General features: G+C 37.0%; 1 protein-coding gene across 7 annotated transcripts in view; it reads right to left on the bottom strand.

The window, feature by feature from the left end:
- The window catches only part of PTPRM (protein tyrosine phosphatase receptor type M), a 438,108-nt gene that overhangs the window by 322,395 nt on the left and 94,736 nt on the right, over positions 1–20,977 (bottom strand). For all 7 annotated transcript variants that reach the window (XM_071417369.1, XM_071417357.1, XM_071417352.1 and 4 more), the window contains exon 2: positions 14,618–14,740. In XM_071417369.1, the coding sequence (XP_071273470.1) occupies positions 14,618–14,740 (123 nt within the window). The remainder of the gene's footprint in view (positions 1–14,617; positions 14,741–20,977) is intronic.

A 20,977-nucleotide genomic window follows, 5' to 3' on the forward strand; every position in this document is an offset into this window, starting at 1 on the left:
AAAAAAAATTACAGCACTCACAGATCTCATGCTAATGACAGACCAGGAAAACTGACAGGGATGAACTGATAGGGTCTACCACCAACAAAGTAAAAGCAGTATGACCTACCTATCACATTTCTTTCAAAGGATGATCTTAAAGTACATGAAAATAACAGGTGAATGCTTAGCATAATCGTGAAAGGCTTCTAAAAGCAGGAGCTATTTCACTCCATTTCAAAATGAAGAAAGGTAGATTAATTTGACATAAACCAGAAAGCCTCATTTCAACTTTATATTCCTTTAATATAAAACAAAAATACCAGAAAACACCCAAAAGAACTTCTCAGAGTTTCAGTATGCATTAGACTTGAATGAATGTTAACACACACACTCTTCCAACATCTTATTGGATATTTTATGTTTGAAACATTCCCTGCCTTCTAAATTCTGTTCCAGCAGCTACCAGTTTTGCTTACCACACAGCATGATTTACAGACTTGCCCACTCAGACCACAACATGATCTTTGTCTGCTTCCAGCACAGATTCTTCTGACTCCCATCACAAGACTAGACAACATTTATTAACTGGATGGTGTCTTGAACTAGACTTCAAGGATGACTGCTGACAGACAGTACCTACCACAAGACCAGAAAAATATCTATGTACTTTTGGTATTTCTAAGCATCCTTTTCCAGCTATATATTTTATTTGCTCTTTCCCCCAGATATTTTACCCAATATGTGTACTCCCTTGACTTCCTTCTCACTAATTTCCTACACTTGAAACCAGTTTTCAGTTTCCTGCATCCTTAAACAAAGTGGTGCTTTACAGTAGGACATAGCTAATGAAAAAGACTAGAACTCCAAGAAGAACATACTTCCAGCACTAAGACTGAGCAACACTTCAGTTCCTCTCTTGACTCTATTGAGAAATACTGCAAAATACAGAGGGGAACTGCAGGAACCTCAACTGTGGCAATACCAGGCTGGATCTGATGTCAGCCTATTCTAGCAGCTGGCATCTTGCCTGTGCCCAAAAGAAAAGAAACTTTGGGGAGATAGTGTCTACTAACCCTAAAGGAGAATGTTCTGAGACAATCTAGAAGCCATGTTAGTCTTCTCCTGTCCTCCAGAAATCAGAAAAAAAAAGTTCTATAGAGGCAGAAAAGCTAACACTCCCAGCCATATGGGCCACACAACTTTACTGCCTTGAATTTTTCCCTTTAGCCATTTGTGTGGTACCATTTAATAACTGTTCTATAGTTCGTACACCAGTATCATTATGCAACTATTAGTATGAAAGTAGTTAGTTTATTGTTTCAAAGGCCAGATTTGGTTTACAGGAGTTTGGGACCAAGGGGGTGTTAGGGCTTTTTGGTTGGGTTTTTCTTAAAGAAGCTTAGTATTCCACTCTCACTAACAAGAAGTAATACATATGTTTGAAAAGTACTGCTGTTTGAAAACACAGAATATTAAGATATGCAGTGTCTTCCATTGTAAAGGAACGAAAAAAAAAATCATTCTCCCAAAGGAATTTAAATAAAATAAGAAATGTATTCCCATTTGAGACTCAAAGTAAAAATACAAACTACGTGGAATTGCAAAGTAAAACTATATTTCTGTAATGTAAAAGAGTTTTAACTATAATCCCCCAAATGAAGGTAACACAATTATACAGCAGAAGCTACTCTATCTTTGTTGGCATCTTATCCCAAAAGTTCCATACCTAGGTGATTTCTCATGGGTACCACCTCACAGCACTGATTCCTTCTTCCTCACAGCACAGCCAAAACACTCCAGCTGCCTTCTCAACCAGCTAACCCACTGTTTTATAGCACTCACCCTTATTGGACGCAGCTGTGGCCTGTTAAGGGCAGGCCTGTTCCTAATCTCTGGTAATTAGCACAGCTGCAACTCCTCAGGAGTGGGACTGCCTTCTGCACTATCTCTATTCTCTTACATTCTATTCCCTCACATTTGTTATTCCTGAAAAAGGACGTGAAGACAGAGGGATGAGCAGTAAGAAAGCAGGAGAGGAAAGAATGAGACAGAAAAATCATTTTATCATGTACTCTGCATAAAAGTTCATAATTATTTAGAATTACGAATTTATACTCCCAAAGTACAGTGCAGCATAATTTAGTTGTGAGCATTTGGATATATCTAGCCTAGCATAAGAAAATAAGATTCAGGTGAAGTCTGTGGCAGTAATGGACATGATTAACTGGAATTCTGCTTAAGGCCACACTGGACACAATTTTGGCTTCTTTAGTCATTACTAACAATTAATATCTTGTCTAAATTTTAAGGATGCTGTCATCATAGCTTCCATAAGGAAGTGTGGTCTTATTATAATAAAACATTCTGTTAAAAAGAAATAAAATTTACTTAGAAATTCCATTTCCAGTGATGAGATACATCTCTTGTAAAAGACTATAAAAATATTCGAGGCAAAATACTTTTTGACACCATAACAAAGAATGTACTGAACAAAGGAAAAGAGTAACTAAATTTTTAATTACCATGCTATAATTAACGTGTCATGTACTACCAACTATAGAACTGCAGACAAAGAATATCAAATGAGGGCAAAACTTGGTGCTATCTGCTATTTGCACTTAATTAGCAACCAAAAAACGGCAGAAAACTTTTATCAGTTTCTAAAGACATGCTTTTTCACAGTTTCATCTTGACATGGAAGGGACAGGTGGTATGAAGTTTCACATTAGGTATTGAAGTATTGAGGAATGCCTTGGAAAAAAGCAGGCTAATTCCACTTATCTTGAATGTAAGTAATGCACCTGTGCATGCAGAAGCCAAGTGAAACCGAATCTCTTCATGTGTTAGTTTCAAAGTAAATGCAAGCACCTTGCTCAGAATATCCTGTGGCTCAGCAGATGTATTGAAAATCAACATGGTTATATCCAGTTGCTAGTCAGCCCTTCTGGAGTCGAAACACACACAAGCCATAAATATTAATGTGTGTGCTTTTCTAGACCTATCTTCAAGTGTTCCATCAAATCTTCTTCAAATGAGGAAGAACATAAAGGAGCACATTTTAATAGGCAAAGCAAAGCTCAGGGAACTATTAGGTAAAAAGATATCCCAGAATCCTTTAGGGAATTTAACAGTCTGTGCTTCCCTAGACTTTGCATCATTGATATGTTTAAATGCAGTACACCAACAAAGCTTTTTCTAGGAAATGAATCTGTGAAAAATAACTATGCTTAGAAAAAGCACCGAGAGTTAGAGGTGGCAAAGAGAGAAATTTGGCAGACAATAAGCAAACAGGACAGCTGATGTAAAATGTAAAGTCTGTGTGTGGCTAGAGGATTCAGCACAATTTAGAGAGGCATTATGAACACAGAAATCTCATGCACACACTGAGATTAAAACAAAAGGATGAGAGAATAAAATTCTTGTAAATAAATATATTCTCCCAGGAAGGGAGAATGGCACATGAACTGTACAGAATAGAACAAGAAAAGAATCTTGAAGTAACAAAACTCCAGAATCTCAAAGTAATAAAACTGAGTGTTTTGGCAATTAAAGTTTGCTTCTACTACAAAAATCTCTCACTTAACAACCATAGTACAAAAATTAGAGCTTCTGTTAGGCTTCAGCCTTAGAACAATATTGAAAGATTCTTAAAAGGCAAAATAAATTTGCTTTCACACCATCAATAAAGCAGACTACCTATTAACACACAAAATAGTGGCCTCAGGTTACATGTTTTCAGATGCTTTTCCTTTCAATATGAAGAAGATTCACCAGTGAAAGAAATTAGGCAAGCTGAGATTATACTAAAGGATCTTCTATATTCTTTATGCTGTATTACATAGCATAGGCTTTATTTGACAAATACAAAAGATAAATAGCGGCATCACTGCATTACACATTTTTATTTCCATATTACAGGTGGCAAAGCAGTGTTAGTAGCTTTTCCAAAGGAGTATTTTCATTTGAATGACAGCAATATGGGTTAATAAAGATCTCAGAGGAGCTCTTCTCGGGAACTTTAAAGGCAAATTCATTAATTGGAAAGAAACCCACAAAACTTTTTATTTCTGTCAGGATGATTTCACATGTGCTTTGCTAAATATCTTTCAGTATCTCATAACAACTGTAGATTTCAGATTCCAGGAGTAAAACATTTTGATGGCGATTTCTTTATGACCCACTTGCTATTGAGTCAGAGCATCACTGCAGTTGCGCAAAGCTGACCTCCACCATATCTCTAAAGGAGAATAACTTGGTAGAAAGGGATGCATTTAGTCTGAACCATAATACTATAGAGAATGCCAGCTCAGAGTTGGAGACATTTTCAATACATTCAGGCTTGAAGAAGAGATAAGAATGATGAAACTGCAGGGGAGATTGGACCAAGTTAATTAACATAGATGTGTACCTTTAGAGAAATACTGATATCCTGCTGGTGCTGTGCAGTGGTGAAGACTACACCTAATATAAATCTGGTTTTTACATGTAGAAATACTATTAATTGACTTCATCTATCCAAGGTGCACATTCCAATGGCTTTTTCTTTTTTCTTTTTTTTATTTAACTTTGCTTCTTTACAGACTAGCACAGAAGTTAAAATTACCTGTTTAAATGCTTTATTTTAACTTAAACATACAACTGGATGTAGACACACTAAAACATAGATAATTTAAATTCAAGAGGCGCTACAATATATCTTGGCAAAATATAGCTTTTCGTTGCTGTACCTAAAATAATAATTAAATTCTTACTAATTATACAATTGTTATTACTGCTATACTAAAAAGCAGTGAAAAAATCTGCCATGCACACATAAAGCTGCTTCCATTTTGCCAGCCAAGTAAGTAAAATGCCTGAATTGAAATTTCTCCAAACAACTTTCTGCCTTCACAAATGTACCTCACACTAAAATTAAACATGGCAAGAACACCATAGCACACGTAACACCTAAATGTGATTGCTGAAAGATGTAACACATCTTTTTATACATGGTATATCCATTTATTCCACTGTAAAATTGGAAGCTATGGGCCGCCTTAAATTTTGCATAGCACATTGTACTCTCATGAAGGGAACCTGATGCTGTTGCTGATCAAGTCTAATCCAGAATATGACAACTTCTTTGTTTCTGACACATAATCATTTCTATAGCTGCTACACACTGAGCTTCCAAAACACAGGTAACATCTTCACTTTGTCCTGCCTAATGCTTTTTAGACTAATCAGTTCCCAGAGGCACTAGCTCAAGAGCAGGTACACAATATCCAGCTGATCTCCCCAGAACAGGACCCTCATCAATTATCATCCTGTATCTTCCAAAGGTGTTTCATTTAATCTGCAGCTGCTTATTAAGGAAACCTCAAAAGGAAATGCTGAGAAAAGCATCAAGTTTTATATCCCATTCCTCAGGTTCCCTACCATCTCCTACAGAAGCACCCTTCCTTATCTGGGATAAAGACAAGATAAAGCCCAGAATATTCCTCTGAAAGCCTGGGCTCTCTTTCAGTTCCTTCTTGGGACACCACCTGTAAGAAATCATGACACCACCCTTTTAATCAGCCCTTTCCTAAGGTGTGAGAACCACTGTGTATGTGCTGCCACTCAAACAGTAATTGCCTTTGATTCCTACTAACTGAAAACTGCTAAAATACTTTACACATAAAAGATTGAACCACGGACCTGCTTCTCTTCACTTTCTATTTTCCTCCCAGAGCCTTCTGAAATGCCTGACAAAGGTAAATTTCTCTTCTACAGATTCATTTCTAAACGTGCAGAAAGAGGGCTACTGACCAACTTAGGTTCTCATCATTTCCTTGCACCTTTAAGCTATGAATGTAAAAAAGCTTCAGAAAGAAGCATCTCTGAACTCCTTTGAGCAGTGGTCTTATCACACAGGCCTGGCATAAAAGAAATTTGCCCCTAGCAAATTTCCATTCCCTTCCTTTCTTTTGTAGCTCTCAACATACAAGTAAGGGAATACATTAAGGATCATCCCATTGTAACTGTGTCTTTGATCTATTTCTTGTGTAACTGCAGGACAGAGCCATGCTGAGAAGAACAACACCTGAGCTGCACATGCATCAGATACTAGGAGACCCCCCCCTGCAGGACACTGAGACTCACATGGTGCTCCAGCAGAAACCAGAATGACACAAGAGTTGACTGTGACATCTACGACACGTAAAGACTGTAAGAGTACGGGGGAATAGGAACTCAAATTTGGCAGAAGGATGTTCCTCTCCTCTAAGTCATGGGGAAAAGTGAAATGGTAAAAATTTTAGCAGACATATTTGAACATGGATCTACTGGTGAGAAAAGTACATCTGTGGCTTCCATGTTATAACATGAATACATGTGTATTGAAAAGTGTTTTTAAAATCTGTTACACATGAGAAGCACAGAACTGTGATCAATTGCTTGCAATTATCACAAATATTTGATGTTATTAGCTGCTGCAACATTATGACTTGGATAATTACCTGCACCTGCTTTCTCATTAAATGACTGTGTACATCATTACATTTTCAATGAGGTCCAGACAGTTGTTTTTTTTTTTTTTCTCTGTGCTACTGAAAAGCAGTTGATTGGAAATGTGACTTCAAGATAGAAAAAGCATTATGTCAGCTGGTGAGGGAAGTAAGTATATTACTTTAACACTGAGAAAAAAAGTACTGAGCTCTTTAATTCAGTTCATGAAGTTCATGTAATTGCTTCTTCCCTGGCTCTTGAGTTCTGCAAATTTCAGACTTTGTCTGAAATTCTAGGAAATCAAATAGCTTCAGATAGCAGAAGACTTACCTATAAAATAAAAACCAATCCATCCATTCTGCACCAACGTATCTCTGCTGCCACATTTCCCATATGACAAACTCCCACATGACTTTCCTCAACTTGGGAGCAGAAGTGTAGACATCTGGGAGCAGTTGGAGCCACATGCAGCATTTAACAACTTCTGTCTCAATCAGTGACCTTTTGGCCCCTCCTATTAGTCACAACTAGACCTGCTAACAACACGCTATCAGTTTCAATGCCTGCCAACAAATTAAGCGCTGTCAAAAGGTATGAAAAATCTCCCATAAATCTAATTGAAACAAGAAATTCCTCTTACATTTCTAAATTTTTTTTAATTATTTTTTAAAAATCCCTAAAAATTTGTAACATTTACTCTCCCATGGAGTCTGTCTCCAGCTCACTGGAGACACTGGACAGACATTTTCACTATGCCTATGAAGAACTGTTTTAAAAGATAAGCTACTAACTTGGGCAACAACTGACTTAGGCCCTGAAATGGAGGCAATCACGTTCCACACTTTAAAGCTTGCAGATGCAAGGAAAGGTTTTGATCCACTCTTTATTAGTTTCTAAAGGGCAGGATGGATGAGAAGAAATCTAATGGGATAAGCATGAGACTGAAAGAAAAGCCCTGAAGACTGCAAGAAATTAAGAGGCTTTTTTTCCAGTAGATTAATTACTAAACAAGAAAAAGCTTATTTAGAACTATTCTGATTATTCTCCTTTCTCTTGATCCTGCAATGCAGAGAGTGCAGCTCCTACAGGAGCATTTTCAGACTCGCTGTTTATTCATGGGATTTTTACTGGCCACAGCTTTGCTCGAACTGGTAAAGTATTTTCATTCCTCAACAGAAGAAAACAGCCAGGCAAACAAGCACAAAAACTGTATTGGTACTTTTTACAAGTCTGCTAAAAGCGGAGCAGAAACTGCAGTGGTTTCAGTCGGACACCATGGCAGGGTGCAGTAACATGCCTTCAGCACAGAGTGAGTCCCTAGGGAACCCTAGACTGAAGCATGTGCTACTTGCTTTATATTACCACAGTCTCAAACTACCTAGATTAAAGTGTCCTGAGGTTCATCTGCATGTCTTGGGTACATACCCAGGAAAAGAGAATTCTCCTTGTGGTCTTTTTCGAACCAAGAGCCCTTACCAGAAGTAACCTCATTCTTCTTTTCCAGACAATATTCCACTTCAAAAATGGCAGTTCACCCCAAAGTATTCTAAAAAAGTATGTTTTTACAGGCTTTAAAACATGAGCACTTAGTCTCTCTCCTGTTGGGATTCTCTAACTTCCTCTCTCCTGTTGGAATACTCCTACTTCATCTGAATGAACTCATCATGAGGAGTCTAGGAAGGAAAAACAAGCACACAAACAAAACACCAGTTATTCAGAGTACTTCTATTTTAAATTTAGATTCTGATGCACTTAACCAGCAGGATAGTGTCTGGCACTATGGGTGGAAGACGGGGAGGAAGACTGAGTTTCTGATGTGTAACAAAAAAGAACTTTCTTATCTCAAAAGTCTTTGCTATCAAGAAATCCATTTCAAACCCAGCTCCAGTGTGTAGCTTATTATGTTAGCTGCTTCTCAGCATATATGATGGCAGATGTTAGATATAATCTCAGCAGGAAACATGTAATCACAGCAAGGTAAATGAATTAGGTTAGAGGACTTGCTTAGCAATCTCTGGCACTACATGGTGCTATTCAGAATTACCCTCAGCAGTCCACTTTATCTTCCAGGTTGCTTTGAGAATACTCTGGTTTAACGAGAAGTGACTTCCCAGATCTTTCATGTAGTTTCTGTCTTCTACAGAAGAGGATAGTTCCTCAAACATTAAAAAAAAGTGCTATAATTTATTATATCATCCTATTTCAGTCAAACATCTTGAACAAATCTTTATCAGCTACTGGTGCTTTTAATCTAGTGTCTCCCGCTTACTTCCGTGACTTGGAGTATGTTCTGCAATTTTGCACTCAAATATGAGATGGCTGATGGAATGCATAAGAAAACAAGACAACTGCTGTCCTGAAGTTACAGATATGAACACTACAGAAAGCATGTTACTTCAAATGAAAATCTGCAAATCAGACATCTACGTTAGGTATTATTACTTCATAAATTACACTGTTCATAGACAAAATCATTTGCTCTAAAATGTACAAACTAAAAGTCATATATGAGAACATATACAACAAAGGGTGAAATATAACACTAGCACTAATTTTCTGAAAGCTTAGGCATGCAGGCAAAATACACTATAATAATTTGCCTACTTCACCTACTAAGCAACCTAGGAACATTGTCCATCAGTGATTAAAATAGAGGGATTCTGATGCTGATTTATCTACTTCCCCTTGCAAGAATGATAGATGCTCAATATTTGTAACAAACCCAGAATTTGTGCCAGGTGCTGAAATCTCTAAGTCAGGTCAGAAGTTACAAAAATGATCTATACAATAAGCAGTACCTCAGACATAGCTGGTGGCATCTTGTTGTTGAGCAGACCTGTTATAAGCACACCACTCAGTAAGTCTTTAGGTGTGTTTTTAAAGTAACCAACCCCTCCAGTGCTGGCACGGTAGCCATGGCAGCACAGAGCTGCTCTGGCTCCCTGCTCAGGTGGTTTGCTCTGTGTGACCTCCATGGTGCTCTGTATTAGCAGCAACTGGTGTTAACTTGCACAGTTAATTGGAAGCTGGAGCTGCTTGCCAAAAGGCATGTCCTTAATGGCTACAGCTATTACCTGGGTGTGCAATAAAATAACGTGCTGCTGTTCCAGGTCTAGAAAATTCTATGAAAAAATTTAACTTTAACATAGTGAGCAAGCTGCAACTCCCACACCTTGATAGTACTTTATATTATCCCTAGATAGCATTCAAATGAATTAAAAATGCAGCTATTTAAAGTAATATGGGGGAAATAGGACTGAGTAAGAAATGTATTTCATTTTTTTCAATATGAATGCAAACAGAAGTATCCCTGCTACTATACAACACAAATGCAATGCAGTGCTAAAATGTGCTTAATGATAAAGTACAATATCAAAGAACGATAATTTTACATGATAAAACATTGCAGTTGGCTTGAACTCACACTTGCAGACTGATCACTTTATCTGTCTTTTAAAATGGATCACAACTCTTCTATGCACAATTAAACCACAATGTACATTTTTCACACAACTACCTCACATTCCATAATAATAAATACTCCTCTGAATCACTGCCTTGTTTATAGAATATATGCTAGCTCTGCATGTCTGGTTACTAGGTATCAAGAGGCCATTTTAAACAATAAGCATTATAAGCATTTTCTGCAGACACTGCATAGGCATTAAGTAACAGTACATATTCAGAATACAAATAAGCATAGTAGGCCATTCAAAATATCACATATAGCCATGAAAATCATATGTTATGACCTCAAACAGCACAAACAGAATTCTCATCCTGGCTTTGACCAGCACTGTATTAAACATAGAAAGCTTCATTACAGGAAGCATCCTTTCAACACAGTGAATGGCAGCCTGTGAAGATTTGATTTACATTTGGGTTTGAACTGTTTTAAAATGAATGAAAGGCTGATGCCAGTGACTTGTTGCAAATGCAGTGACATACCCTCAGAGATATCAAACCAACCACTGCATCAAATAAAAATGATACTACTGTCCTTTAGAAATCAGCTGTAACTGGTACACACCATAGAAAGATTCTACACAACTGAACAGTGTTTCATAAAAAAATACATGGACACGCACAGAAATTATATCCAGTAAATGACAAATCACAGAAGACTCCTGACAATATTTCTATTTCTTAGATAATAAGTAAAATTGTAATTGCATCACTGTCAGTGATGACTTACTGTAGCAGTATCTGGACTAACACAACGTACTCAAGTATCTCAAAAAAACCCCAAAACAACCTCTTTCCATGGGACACAGTCCTTCCGGAACATCCTGCTCCAGTGACCCCACAGGCCACAGGTCCTGTGATAAAATTTCCTCCTGTGTGGACTCCTCTGCATGGGCTGCAGCTTCATTCAGGAAATCTCCACCTTTTCTTGGTGTAGGGTCATGCACAGGCTTGCAGGTGCATCTCCGCTCCCCCATGGACCCCGTGGGCTGCAGGGGCACAGCTGCCTCACCATGGGCTGCAGGGGAGACTCGGCTCCACTGCCTGGAGCAGCTCCTCCTCCTCCTTTGGCACGGATCTGGATGTCTGCAGGGCTGTTTCTCACACATATTCTCACTTCTCTCTCTGACAGCTGCTGCCCAGTGGCTTCCACCCTTTCCTAAACATTCTATCCCAGAGGTGCACCAGAAGCTCAGCTGTGCCCAGTGGTAGGTCCAGTGGCTGTGCCCAGATGTGTCCAACACGGGGCATCCCTGACCTCTTCTCACAGAGGCCACTTCTGCAGCTCACACCTTGCCAATAGAGTAATCTACTGTTTGGGCATAGTCCTCTGAAGACATTTTTATAGGGCTACAACCAGAGGGCTCACAGTTAGCTGTAATTGTAAATCTGTATTACATAAACACATTAATATCAAACTGCTGTAACTGTTCCACAGGATAATGCAAGATGGCATTAATAATGACTAAGTGTTTCTGTAATTACAGCTGTGAACACTATTTTAAGCACACATTTTTGGAACAGAAGGACAAGGAGAAGACAGGCTGAGAAATGGGAAGAGCTAATCTTCCAAACAGCATTTACTCCATCTGACTCACAGGACACTTAAAGCACAAGAGCAGTGGATTAACAACATTCATTTAATTCATTTGAATCTATAAAGAAATTCATACATCTCCTTACTTTTTGGGTCTATTTAACACAATTTCAGATTAATACTGACTGATTAAAAGCCATGCTCATATTTATCAAAGAAATTAGAACACTATCACCCTACTAACTTTAGTGGTATCTTCCTATTTCTGTGCTACTGTAACAATCCAGAGCAGAGGTTGAAGCCCACTGTAAGAAACACTCCTGGGATTTTTTCATTATTACCTTTGATACAGTTTAGTAGTTTTCATCTAAAACAAGATCTCAAATATTCACAAACATGCAAACTGTGTGTACATTAAAGCATGCACACATATGCATAAATATTAGATGACATTTTGTCCCACTGAAATAACATATCAAGCCAAAGTATTTATCTATCTGAAGTGCAGCTATGCTCTCAACACTCTCACGTGGATGAAAAGAAATCAAAAGCCCTAACTTGTGTGCTTCCCCCTGACTGCCACGAAATTATAAAAGAATTATATATCGACATCAACTCACTCACTGGAGCATGTTGCCTGAAATTAGGAATGTTATGTGCATTAATTTTTTCTTCTGACAAGGGAGTACAGAACTGAGAGTTCTTGTTTCAGTCTAGTATTACAACATTGTTGCATAAAGCATTTTGCTTTCAAGCCAAGAATTCCCCACAAACCATTAATTTAAGATGTTCTATTCATTATCATCTGAAGTTATTTCTTCCTAAATATGTAGCTCAGAAACTGCTGACAAACTACTTGAAATCATTTTTTAAGTGTATCACATAACCCTCTGGCTAAGGCTAACTGAAAACTAATTAAAATCATTAAGATGATGATTTGAACAAGAACAAGAAGAAACTGTCTAGATGAAATTATGAGGAAAAATTAGATACCACTTGACTAAATCGTGCTGTTAGACACAGTGCTTCTCATTTGCAAAAAATGAGCATTTCTTTCCCTTTTAAAGGGGTTTTTGACCTTTCAAGGCACCAATATCCTCAACCCTCCTCAGACCAATTCGTTCATCTTCTGACCCAATGCTCCAAAAGAATATTCATCTTCCTTTACGGGCAGAAATAAAACTCCCTAAACTGTAAATACAATTTGTTACCAAATTAAATAGATTTTTATTAGATCATCAGAACATTATTTCTGACTTCTGATAAAAATGCAAGAAGACAAATAAGAAACAAATTGTATGACATCTGATAAATAAAATGATATGTATCATTTTCCTTCTATAGACATGCCAGTCCCTAGTCTAGAATCATGCCACTGAGGAAAAAAAAAAAAAAAACAAAAAATCTTCAAGCCTGTGGTCATCAGAGAACAGAACATAGATTTAAATCTCTTCTATCTGCCAAGAAGACTGAACATCGCATACCAACAATTGCTTTCACAAATCCAAGTGGGGAGAGTAATGAATGAAATTTGGAAGAGGAAAAGAATTCCAGTGGTGTGACTGAAAAAAGAATGCATATTTTGTACCACGAGCCAAGATGGCTGATAAACTGTGTCTGTTGTCTCCAACTTGAGCAACAGTATCAAGAACTAATAAAATAGTTCAGAAAATGTTTAGCAGTACATGCCAAGACCACTGGGCGAAAGCCAGTTTAAAAAGGAATTTGAGAGAACATCCTTTATCTAGGTTGATGAACTCAATCTAGCATGATGATCCAAATGCCAGGACTTAGATAAACTGAACATCTATCTTGAATTTGGGAGGGAAAAAAAAAAACAAAAAAACCCTGCATTTGCCAGAGGAAACAAAGTGTAAAAGGTACTTCAGCCATGAACCTTAGATGTCATCCACAACTCAGGGTGACACTGGAAAATCTAGAGTGAAATACACGGAAAGCCTTTTTTTTTTTACAAGTGAATGATATCTAAGGCTGATTGTGCATATCATGCATCAGCATATTTATTGCTACAGTAATGATGAGGGCATATGTTCAGGTTTTGTTCATACTGTCACTTCTAAAAGATTCACTTTGTCTATTTTCTAACTCCATCACTCAAAAATGAGGGAGGAACACTTTCTTGAGAACAACAACTTTGGAAAAGATTTTATATAAACACCTAAGTACCTTATGGGTCCTTTGAAGACCTCATTGAAAGGGATGTGAAATACTGGGACATTCATCTGCAATGCTTTTAAGTGTTATGAATATATTTATACTAAGTTATGAGATTAATTCAGAAGTCCCACAATGCTACAACCAGCGATTTTATCTAGTGGTCTTTTGGTTTTGAAAAAAGGTGATAATAGTCATTTGAGGCTTAGTCTATAAAAGCCAAAGCAGATGCTGAGCTGGGCTGTAGGCAATCATATCCCAGGAAATGGAGATCAGTACATGGGGGGGAAGTCTTAACAAGCCTGGCTACAAACTAGAAAAAAGAACAACTGGTAAATTTTAGGCTAGTGAACAGTTTAAAACCAGTGGCCAAATTTTACATATTTCTGTGGGTGAACTACTATGGCAATGACTATTATTACTAGAGTGAGTTTGTAGTTCAGCAGAATGCACAGGTTGAAGTTACGGAACAAGGTCCAACTCCATGCAGTGCAAAAATACATTAAATAATAGTATCACAACTATCTTTTAAATTCAGTGAGCATAATATCCTGAGAGATCCTTTGTTTTGGGATATCTTTGCTTTTTCACTCACCTCTTCTTCTCTCTCAATCTTTTTATAAGAGATTTTGATGATTATATCCTTCAATGAAAATACCTAAGTCTGTCTTCCTTTTCTCTCTCACTAAACCCTGTCTGCCTGTTTCTAGTACTACTTCAGATTAATTTTCGTGTCACCCTTCTGTTTTCTTTTGGCCTTTCCCAACAACACCAAGTTTCTATTTCTTCTTTCAAACCTTTATACTCCAGACACAACAAAGCCAAACCTTTGACTTGCAAAATATCCCTCATAGAAATCACCTGGAAAATCTGAGTATTCCACTTAACCAGACTCAGATGAAGCAGCATTTTAAGAACAGTACTGCTAACAAACACTGGACAAACACATAATCTAATGCTGAAGAGAAAAAAAGCAAAATAAAGACGAACCCGATGGCATCCCTTGACCTGAGGACGGCTTCACCGGCGCATTCACCTGATCCCAGTTGAGATCATCATCATCTGACTGGCTGTAGCCACAGGAACTCAGAGGCTCATCAAAAGTGCAGCACCCTGTTAAAGAAACACAAAGGTAAAAATTAAGGCATGTAACAGATATGAATCTCCAATTAACAACTGCAACATCACTCAATGCAGGCTGTGTCATTTTTAAATATCTTTTAATACAAATTATTTCTATTTACTAATCTTTACTTTCTGAGAGGGCATAAAATTTCTTCTCGTGAAAACAAAATCCTAAGGGTAAAAAAGAGCAAATTTAGAACTGCACACAAATTTTCTCTTATGATCCAATCACCAGGTATCAAAAGCAAAATAGGAAAGTAATAGCAGTAAAAATCAGAATATTAAAAGACTGCAGGATTAACATTCTTCAGGGAAAAAAAAAATTACTCCATACCCAAGGCCCTACACTTTACAAGACAACTCTAAGGGTGGGAACACCAGCTTTCATTCCTGTATCTTGGTTTCCAAGTAAGGGAAAACCCAGGAGCTCCCAGGTGTGCTGCACTGCGAGCAGGTACCAGCATGGCTTTTTGTGGGATTGGTGCCTCTGGCACAACACAGCACATCTACCTCAAAATGTCAGTCTATGCTCAGTCTCACAATCTCTGAAAGAAAACAGTATTATTTCCTCTTTTTTTCTCACTCTCTTGTAAGTAAATTAGAAATGAGTAACAAGGTATAAAAGATCACACTCCCCCCAAGCTGGGGTAGGGAAACATTAATGTCCCAAATTTAGAAGAATGGAGTTTAACATTATCCACAAGAAAACAGAAAAGCTTTACTTTTTTTCCTGTGGTACAGAGGAAACTTTGGCTTTTTTATGCTCTTATCATCTAACAGGAGACTAACACAGGATTACAAAATTCTGTTTTATTTGATGTTTCACTCCAGTGAAGAATGACGTCTTTCCTATTTTGGAAAATAAGTATCACTCTAGTCAGAAATATTTCTGTCCATATTAAAGGGAATTCTCCAGCTGTTCAAACAAAACTAAACTTTAGGGCTATTAATCATCTTTGCTATCTGTCCAAAGGCACAGTAGGCTTAGCCTTGCCAAGTTGTATTAAAACAGGAAACAGAAAAAATCTAGCTTAAAAATTTCTTTTAAAATCTGAATTTTCCTAGAGCACTATTAATGGCATTACACAATACCATATTGTCCCATTTTCACTAGGATGGAATTAATTTCTTCTCAGGGCTTAAAATCATGACACTTATCAAAAAGTAGAAGACAAAATTCCATTACACCTGACAAATACCACCTAACTAAAGTCCAGCCTTCCTAATAACTAGTCCAAGTGTATATTTGAGATTCATAGCAAGAACATTGCAAGCATATAATCTTCAGCAGGAATTTCTTATATGCAATGACCGAGAAATTTAATTTTTTCTTCTCTTAATCATGAGAATATTACATTGGCCTTTACAGACATACCATGTTTGCCCTGCCCTCGAATACAGGTCATCCTGGACTAGAACCACACTCTGTTCTAAAATATCTTTCTATAGGAAGTCTCCAATACATCTAAGTGTATGAGGAAAATTGGTGCATCTGGAAACTGCTTTTTTCTTACAAATTTAACTGCAAAAGATTAAATTAGATAATCCAATGGGAACATAAAACCCATTAAAAAACTCAAAACTCCAAATTCCAACATTTTGCCTCAATGTTAACAAGAGATATAAACTCTCTCTCTCTGTCCTGAAGTAAAAAAAAAAATCAGAAATACATGAGATTTTTATAGAGTATATTAAATAACATCTGCAACATTTCCATAGGGAAGGCTTAGAAATTTAGGCAGTCATTTACACATTTTTTTCTAGTACTCGAAAAGCTTGCATAAATATTATTTCAAACTTCATAAAATACACCACAAGCTAAGTTTCAGACATACAAGCTGAACATCAACTTTAACAGATATATTAGTTTATTTTTATAAAAATAAAAAAAAAGAAAGGTAGTTTCCTTGCCAAAGTACTGCTAATGATAATAGGACATAAATTTAAACACCAAGTTGTGCAGTCTGCAGTGTAATCAAGCTTGGCAAAAAATATATACCCAAATGGAAGTTGGCATAAATTAGGGTTTACAATTCAAACCAGGACCAATGAATATATGAAATAGCTCCCACACTTTATTACATTAAACCTATCTCTAGTGATAAGAGGACAAAACAGTATAAAGTATTTTCTTCCTCAAATCCAGAATCCCAGTGAAGCACTGCAAAATATCCAATACTGGGAAAAAGGCAAGATTTGTGATTACAGATGGTTAATAAAGCTTTCTACCATTCTCATGAATTAGGAAGATGTCAGAAACGTGGATAAATAGAATGACATTTCTATTTGTCTAGACCATTTGCCTCTGAACACAGGATCCTTTTTCGCTGATTGTTTTTCTTCATTTCTCTTGGAAGTCTATTGCTAAATCACACTCATTATTTCTTTTTCCATCTTTGCCATTTACATTCTTTGTTGTATTGCAATTAATATAACTTTATCAAAATGGGTATCAAATTTTCATGTCTGCTACAGGAAGAGTTTTAAAGAAACTTCTGAACTCCTTCAATTCCTAAGCGCCTTCCACTCCCAACTAATAAAGGAAGTTCAGCAAGTATCATTAGGTGTAATCAAGCTGTAAAGTCACCTATGCAGAGAACTGACCAGCATACATTAGATCTTTAACAACACAGATGTCAAGCCATGTTTCTTTCCACAGTGAGACACTGAGGATAAAGATGAATACTAATAAAGGCTTTGCACAGCCATGAGTTTTTGTGACGTCTTTTGCAGATTAAAACAGCATACACGGCATATATCGGTGTTGGAAGTAAAGGCAAGCTTGTAACAAAGAACATCGTAGTGCAAGAAAAGAAACAACAAAAAACAGCTAAGCCAAATTAGCCAAAAAACAATTACTGTAAATTAAGAGCCATCAAAGATCCTAGTGACTTACAACCAACTCCTGGAAGCTCTGCCTCTCACATTTGACCATACTACAAAATGAAGTTCTTTAGAAATGGGTCATTAACTTTTGAGAAACACCTACATTTGCCTCTGCTGAAGTTCTCCTGGCTGCAACTGCACTGCTGTGTCTGTTTTCTAGTCATGCTTCTCTTACTGTACAAGGTTTTCAGCTCTTGAAATGGCCCATGGTATCAACAAGGACTGGTAAAATCTGAGCAATTATCAGGTCTTTAATGTCTCTCATCACTGAGCTGTTTTGAAACATGAGCCACTGCCAAGACAAGCCACTGTTTATAATCCACCAGCTCACTTGAGAAATCTGCTCAGTTTTTGCTACTAGAATTGATAATAATAATCAAAATACATATTGGCTGTTACACAGTTTAATCAAGCAAGGCAATTTCCCTGCCTGTTATACTGACATCACAGTTTGGATGGCCAAACTGTATTTTAAAGGATGAAATCTATGCTGACTAAAATATTTATAAGTAAAACAGAAGATACATTTCCCATTAAGATTCTTTGGCTTGTGCTGCATTTTACGGATATTTTTGGGTTCCCAAGAGGGACTGAATTGACAAATGCACAAGATGCAACACAGTCTATTACAGCCTATGGTTCTTTCAACTGCAATTATCCATTTAACCATCGTGAACCCAAGTTCAATATAACTATGCCATTGTCTGAATGTAGTCCTTTTTGAATGGTTCAATTTTAGCTGGCTAAATTACTTCAGATCTTGAAACTTTTATGAGCTTAAACAAGGAATATAATTTAAGATGAAAGCAACCAATTAAATTAAAAGGGATAAAGAATGCAATATATTTTTCCTAATTTGAATAAATCTTTATTCAAACTATTTTGTGTTTTACAGACTCTTGACAGCTGTTAGGAAGCATTCTCTAAGAATACCTCAGCAAACAGTAGGATACTGCAAATCCTTTAAGTGACAAAAAGTAACATAGGAAAAAATCTCAAATTAAGCTGGGCACTGCTTTATTTCTGTTGATTTGATATACTTCAGAAATCTCAGATCAAAATATACTTTCCAGCAAAAATTTGCTGCCAAGTGTACAAGTGCTAAAACTAGTAAAATTCTTATGAGTGTCAGTGCTAGCACCAGAAGAGAACATAAGTGCATACCAGAACTGATGCAATGGCCCTTTGGGGTAAAATCCATTTTTTCTTGGCAGCAAAGCCCTATGGCTTCCGATCTGCCATAGTACCATGAATTCTGCTGCAGAATATGTGCACCCAGAAGATAAGTTTACTGACTCCCCCATTTTCTTAGTATTCTTCTTTATCTCATTTAAAAAATATTCTGAATTCCGCTGTCTGTTATTTTTGGTTTCATACTGGAAATGGGGTTATGTTAATTAACTCTAAGTGCAATGTAGGTATACTTTGAAATAAAAATTAAAATGTTGATATCTGATCTGAAAGCTGGGATGCCTAGACCACATTTCCTATCAGGAGCCTTGGATATTGCAGGGAAAGATTAACCTATTATTAGGTAATTTATCTTCCCTTTCTGTCTACAAGAAGAAGCCTCTGCCAAAACCAACACCTAGCACTCCTCAGCCAACTGCATTCCCTCCTGTCCTCATGAATGTGCCTGCACCCAAGAGCAATGGACCAAGAGCATCACCAGGACAACATACCAAGGCAAATGAAAACTGAAATAATTGAAAAACCATTACAAACTACAGTTGTTAAGATTGTGAATGAGTTAGCTTATCCTCAAGGGTTACTGCTCAGGACAATCATCCTATCTAGACACTCTCATGACAATAGAAAGTGATCTGAGAAACACAGCATTAGGAAAATGGGACCCTGTGCCTCTAAGCTGACAAACCATGCCATCCAAGAATAACCAATTTCTGCTTTGGGAGAAGATAAGGAGTCATGAAGAGGAAAATAAGCCATTCTCAATTATAAACTCACTAACAGAGAAAGCAACAGCAGGAATAAATGTACAATTTTTACATAAAAAAAAAACCCTGAACTTCTGCCTGTAAACCTGTACCACAGCTCTGGTCTGCTGTACAACTTTTACTATAGATGGGGTGATGTCAGAAATTGCCTAGTTCAAAACCATTTGCTTCTCTGAAATCAATAAATGGTTGAGCCAATAAAGGCTCATGCAAACTAACTTCAGCTAGGTAAATGGATGGTTTAAAGAACTTGTTACAAACTGAGCATAGTGGTCTGCTGGATTCTACTTTGTGTGTAGATTCTCAGCAAAAAAAAAGCTCTACCTGCCCTTTCAAAGATGTTATAGTATTACAATGTTGAAAGGGCTTTCCAGACATGCTAGCTCAGAGATAGCCAGTAAAATAAACACTTCTCTGTGTGCCTCCAAAGCACACACAGAGATGCCATGTATCTGCAGTGACATACATGCACCAAAAATTCTTATCCAGGCTTTACAAGTGAGCTTTCAACAGTGGGTAGTCTGTTTTAAAATTGAACATTTATTTTCTCTCAAAATATGCCATGGTTTATTTTTTATCCTACCAAAGGCAATGTTCAGGGCTCTAAAATAATTCTGTAATCTATATTACTGGTCAGGGAGTCTGAAAATTCATGTGCTGTATAAAGTTGATCTCATTTAAAGCAGTATCTACCTTCTGTCAAGTCTACATATGCATAGGAGTGAGAGAGAAGAGCAAAAGGAAACAGACTTTACAATTAGAAACCTCTTCTGATTGTGGCTGTGCTCAGAATAGGTTTTGAAAAAGGCAGAGAAAATATAAGAATTGTCTGGGAAAATCTCATGAGCTAGAGCAAAGATCATGAGGTAAAAGTATGCATTTAGGAACTAAGAAAGTCTGATATTAATTCTGTCCCTAAGGGAGAAAAACAGATAAAAATTATATAAAACTGTGCTAAGACTTGTAGAGAAGGTGGTACAAGAATGCTGGAGAATTCCAAATTTATGGACACAATTCCAGCAGTATCACAGGTGATGATATGACAGCATCCCAAAAAAACAAATTCAGATAAACACTTAAAGCTGTTATTCAAGAGTCTTAAGAACCTTGTCACAGGTTCACAAAACGTTTTAAATTGTTCTCTCTGTTCTCCCTCGACTTCCCTGACAGAAAATGAGTCAACATAAATGTTGCCAAAAATGTTTCCGTTTTGGTGGCACAGGATAATGTAGCAAAGTTGAATGTTATGGAAAGCATATTTGTCAGTTCTAATTTCCCCCAGAAAGCTGCCCATGCTTAGGCAAATAAAATGCTTTTTAACAATTACATTTTCCTAATAGATACTTAGAATAATTCAAAACTTGTGTTCCTGGACTTTACTGAA

This window comes from Agelaius tricolor, unplaced genomic scaffold, assembly GCF_023055355.1.
Source record: "Agelaius tricolor isolate 1412-34295 unplaced genomic scaffold, bAgeTri1.0.p SCAF_2, whole genome shotgun sequence".
In the NCBI taxonomy this organism is placed as follows: Eukaryota; Metazoa; Chordata; class Aves; order Passeriformes; family Icteridae; genus Agelaius; species Agelaius tricolor.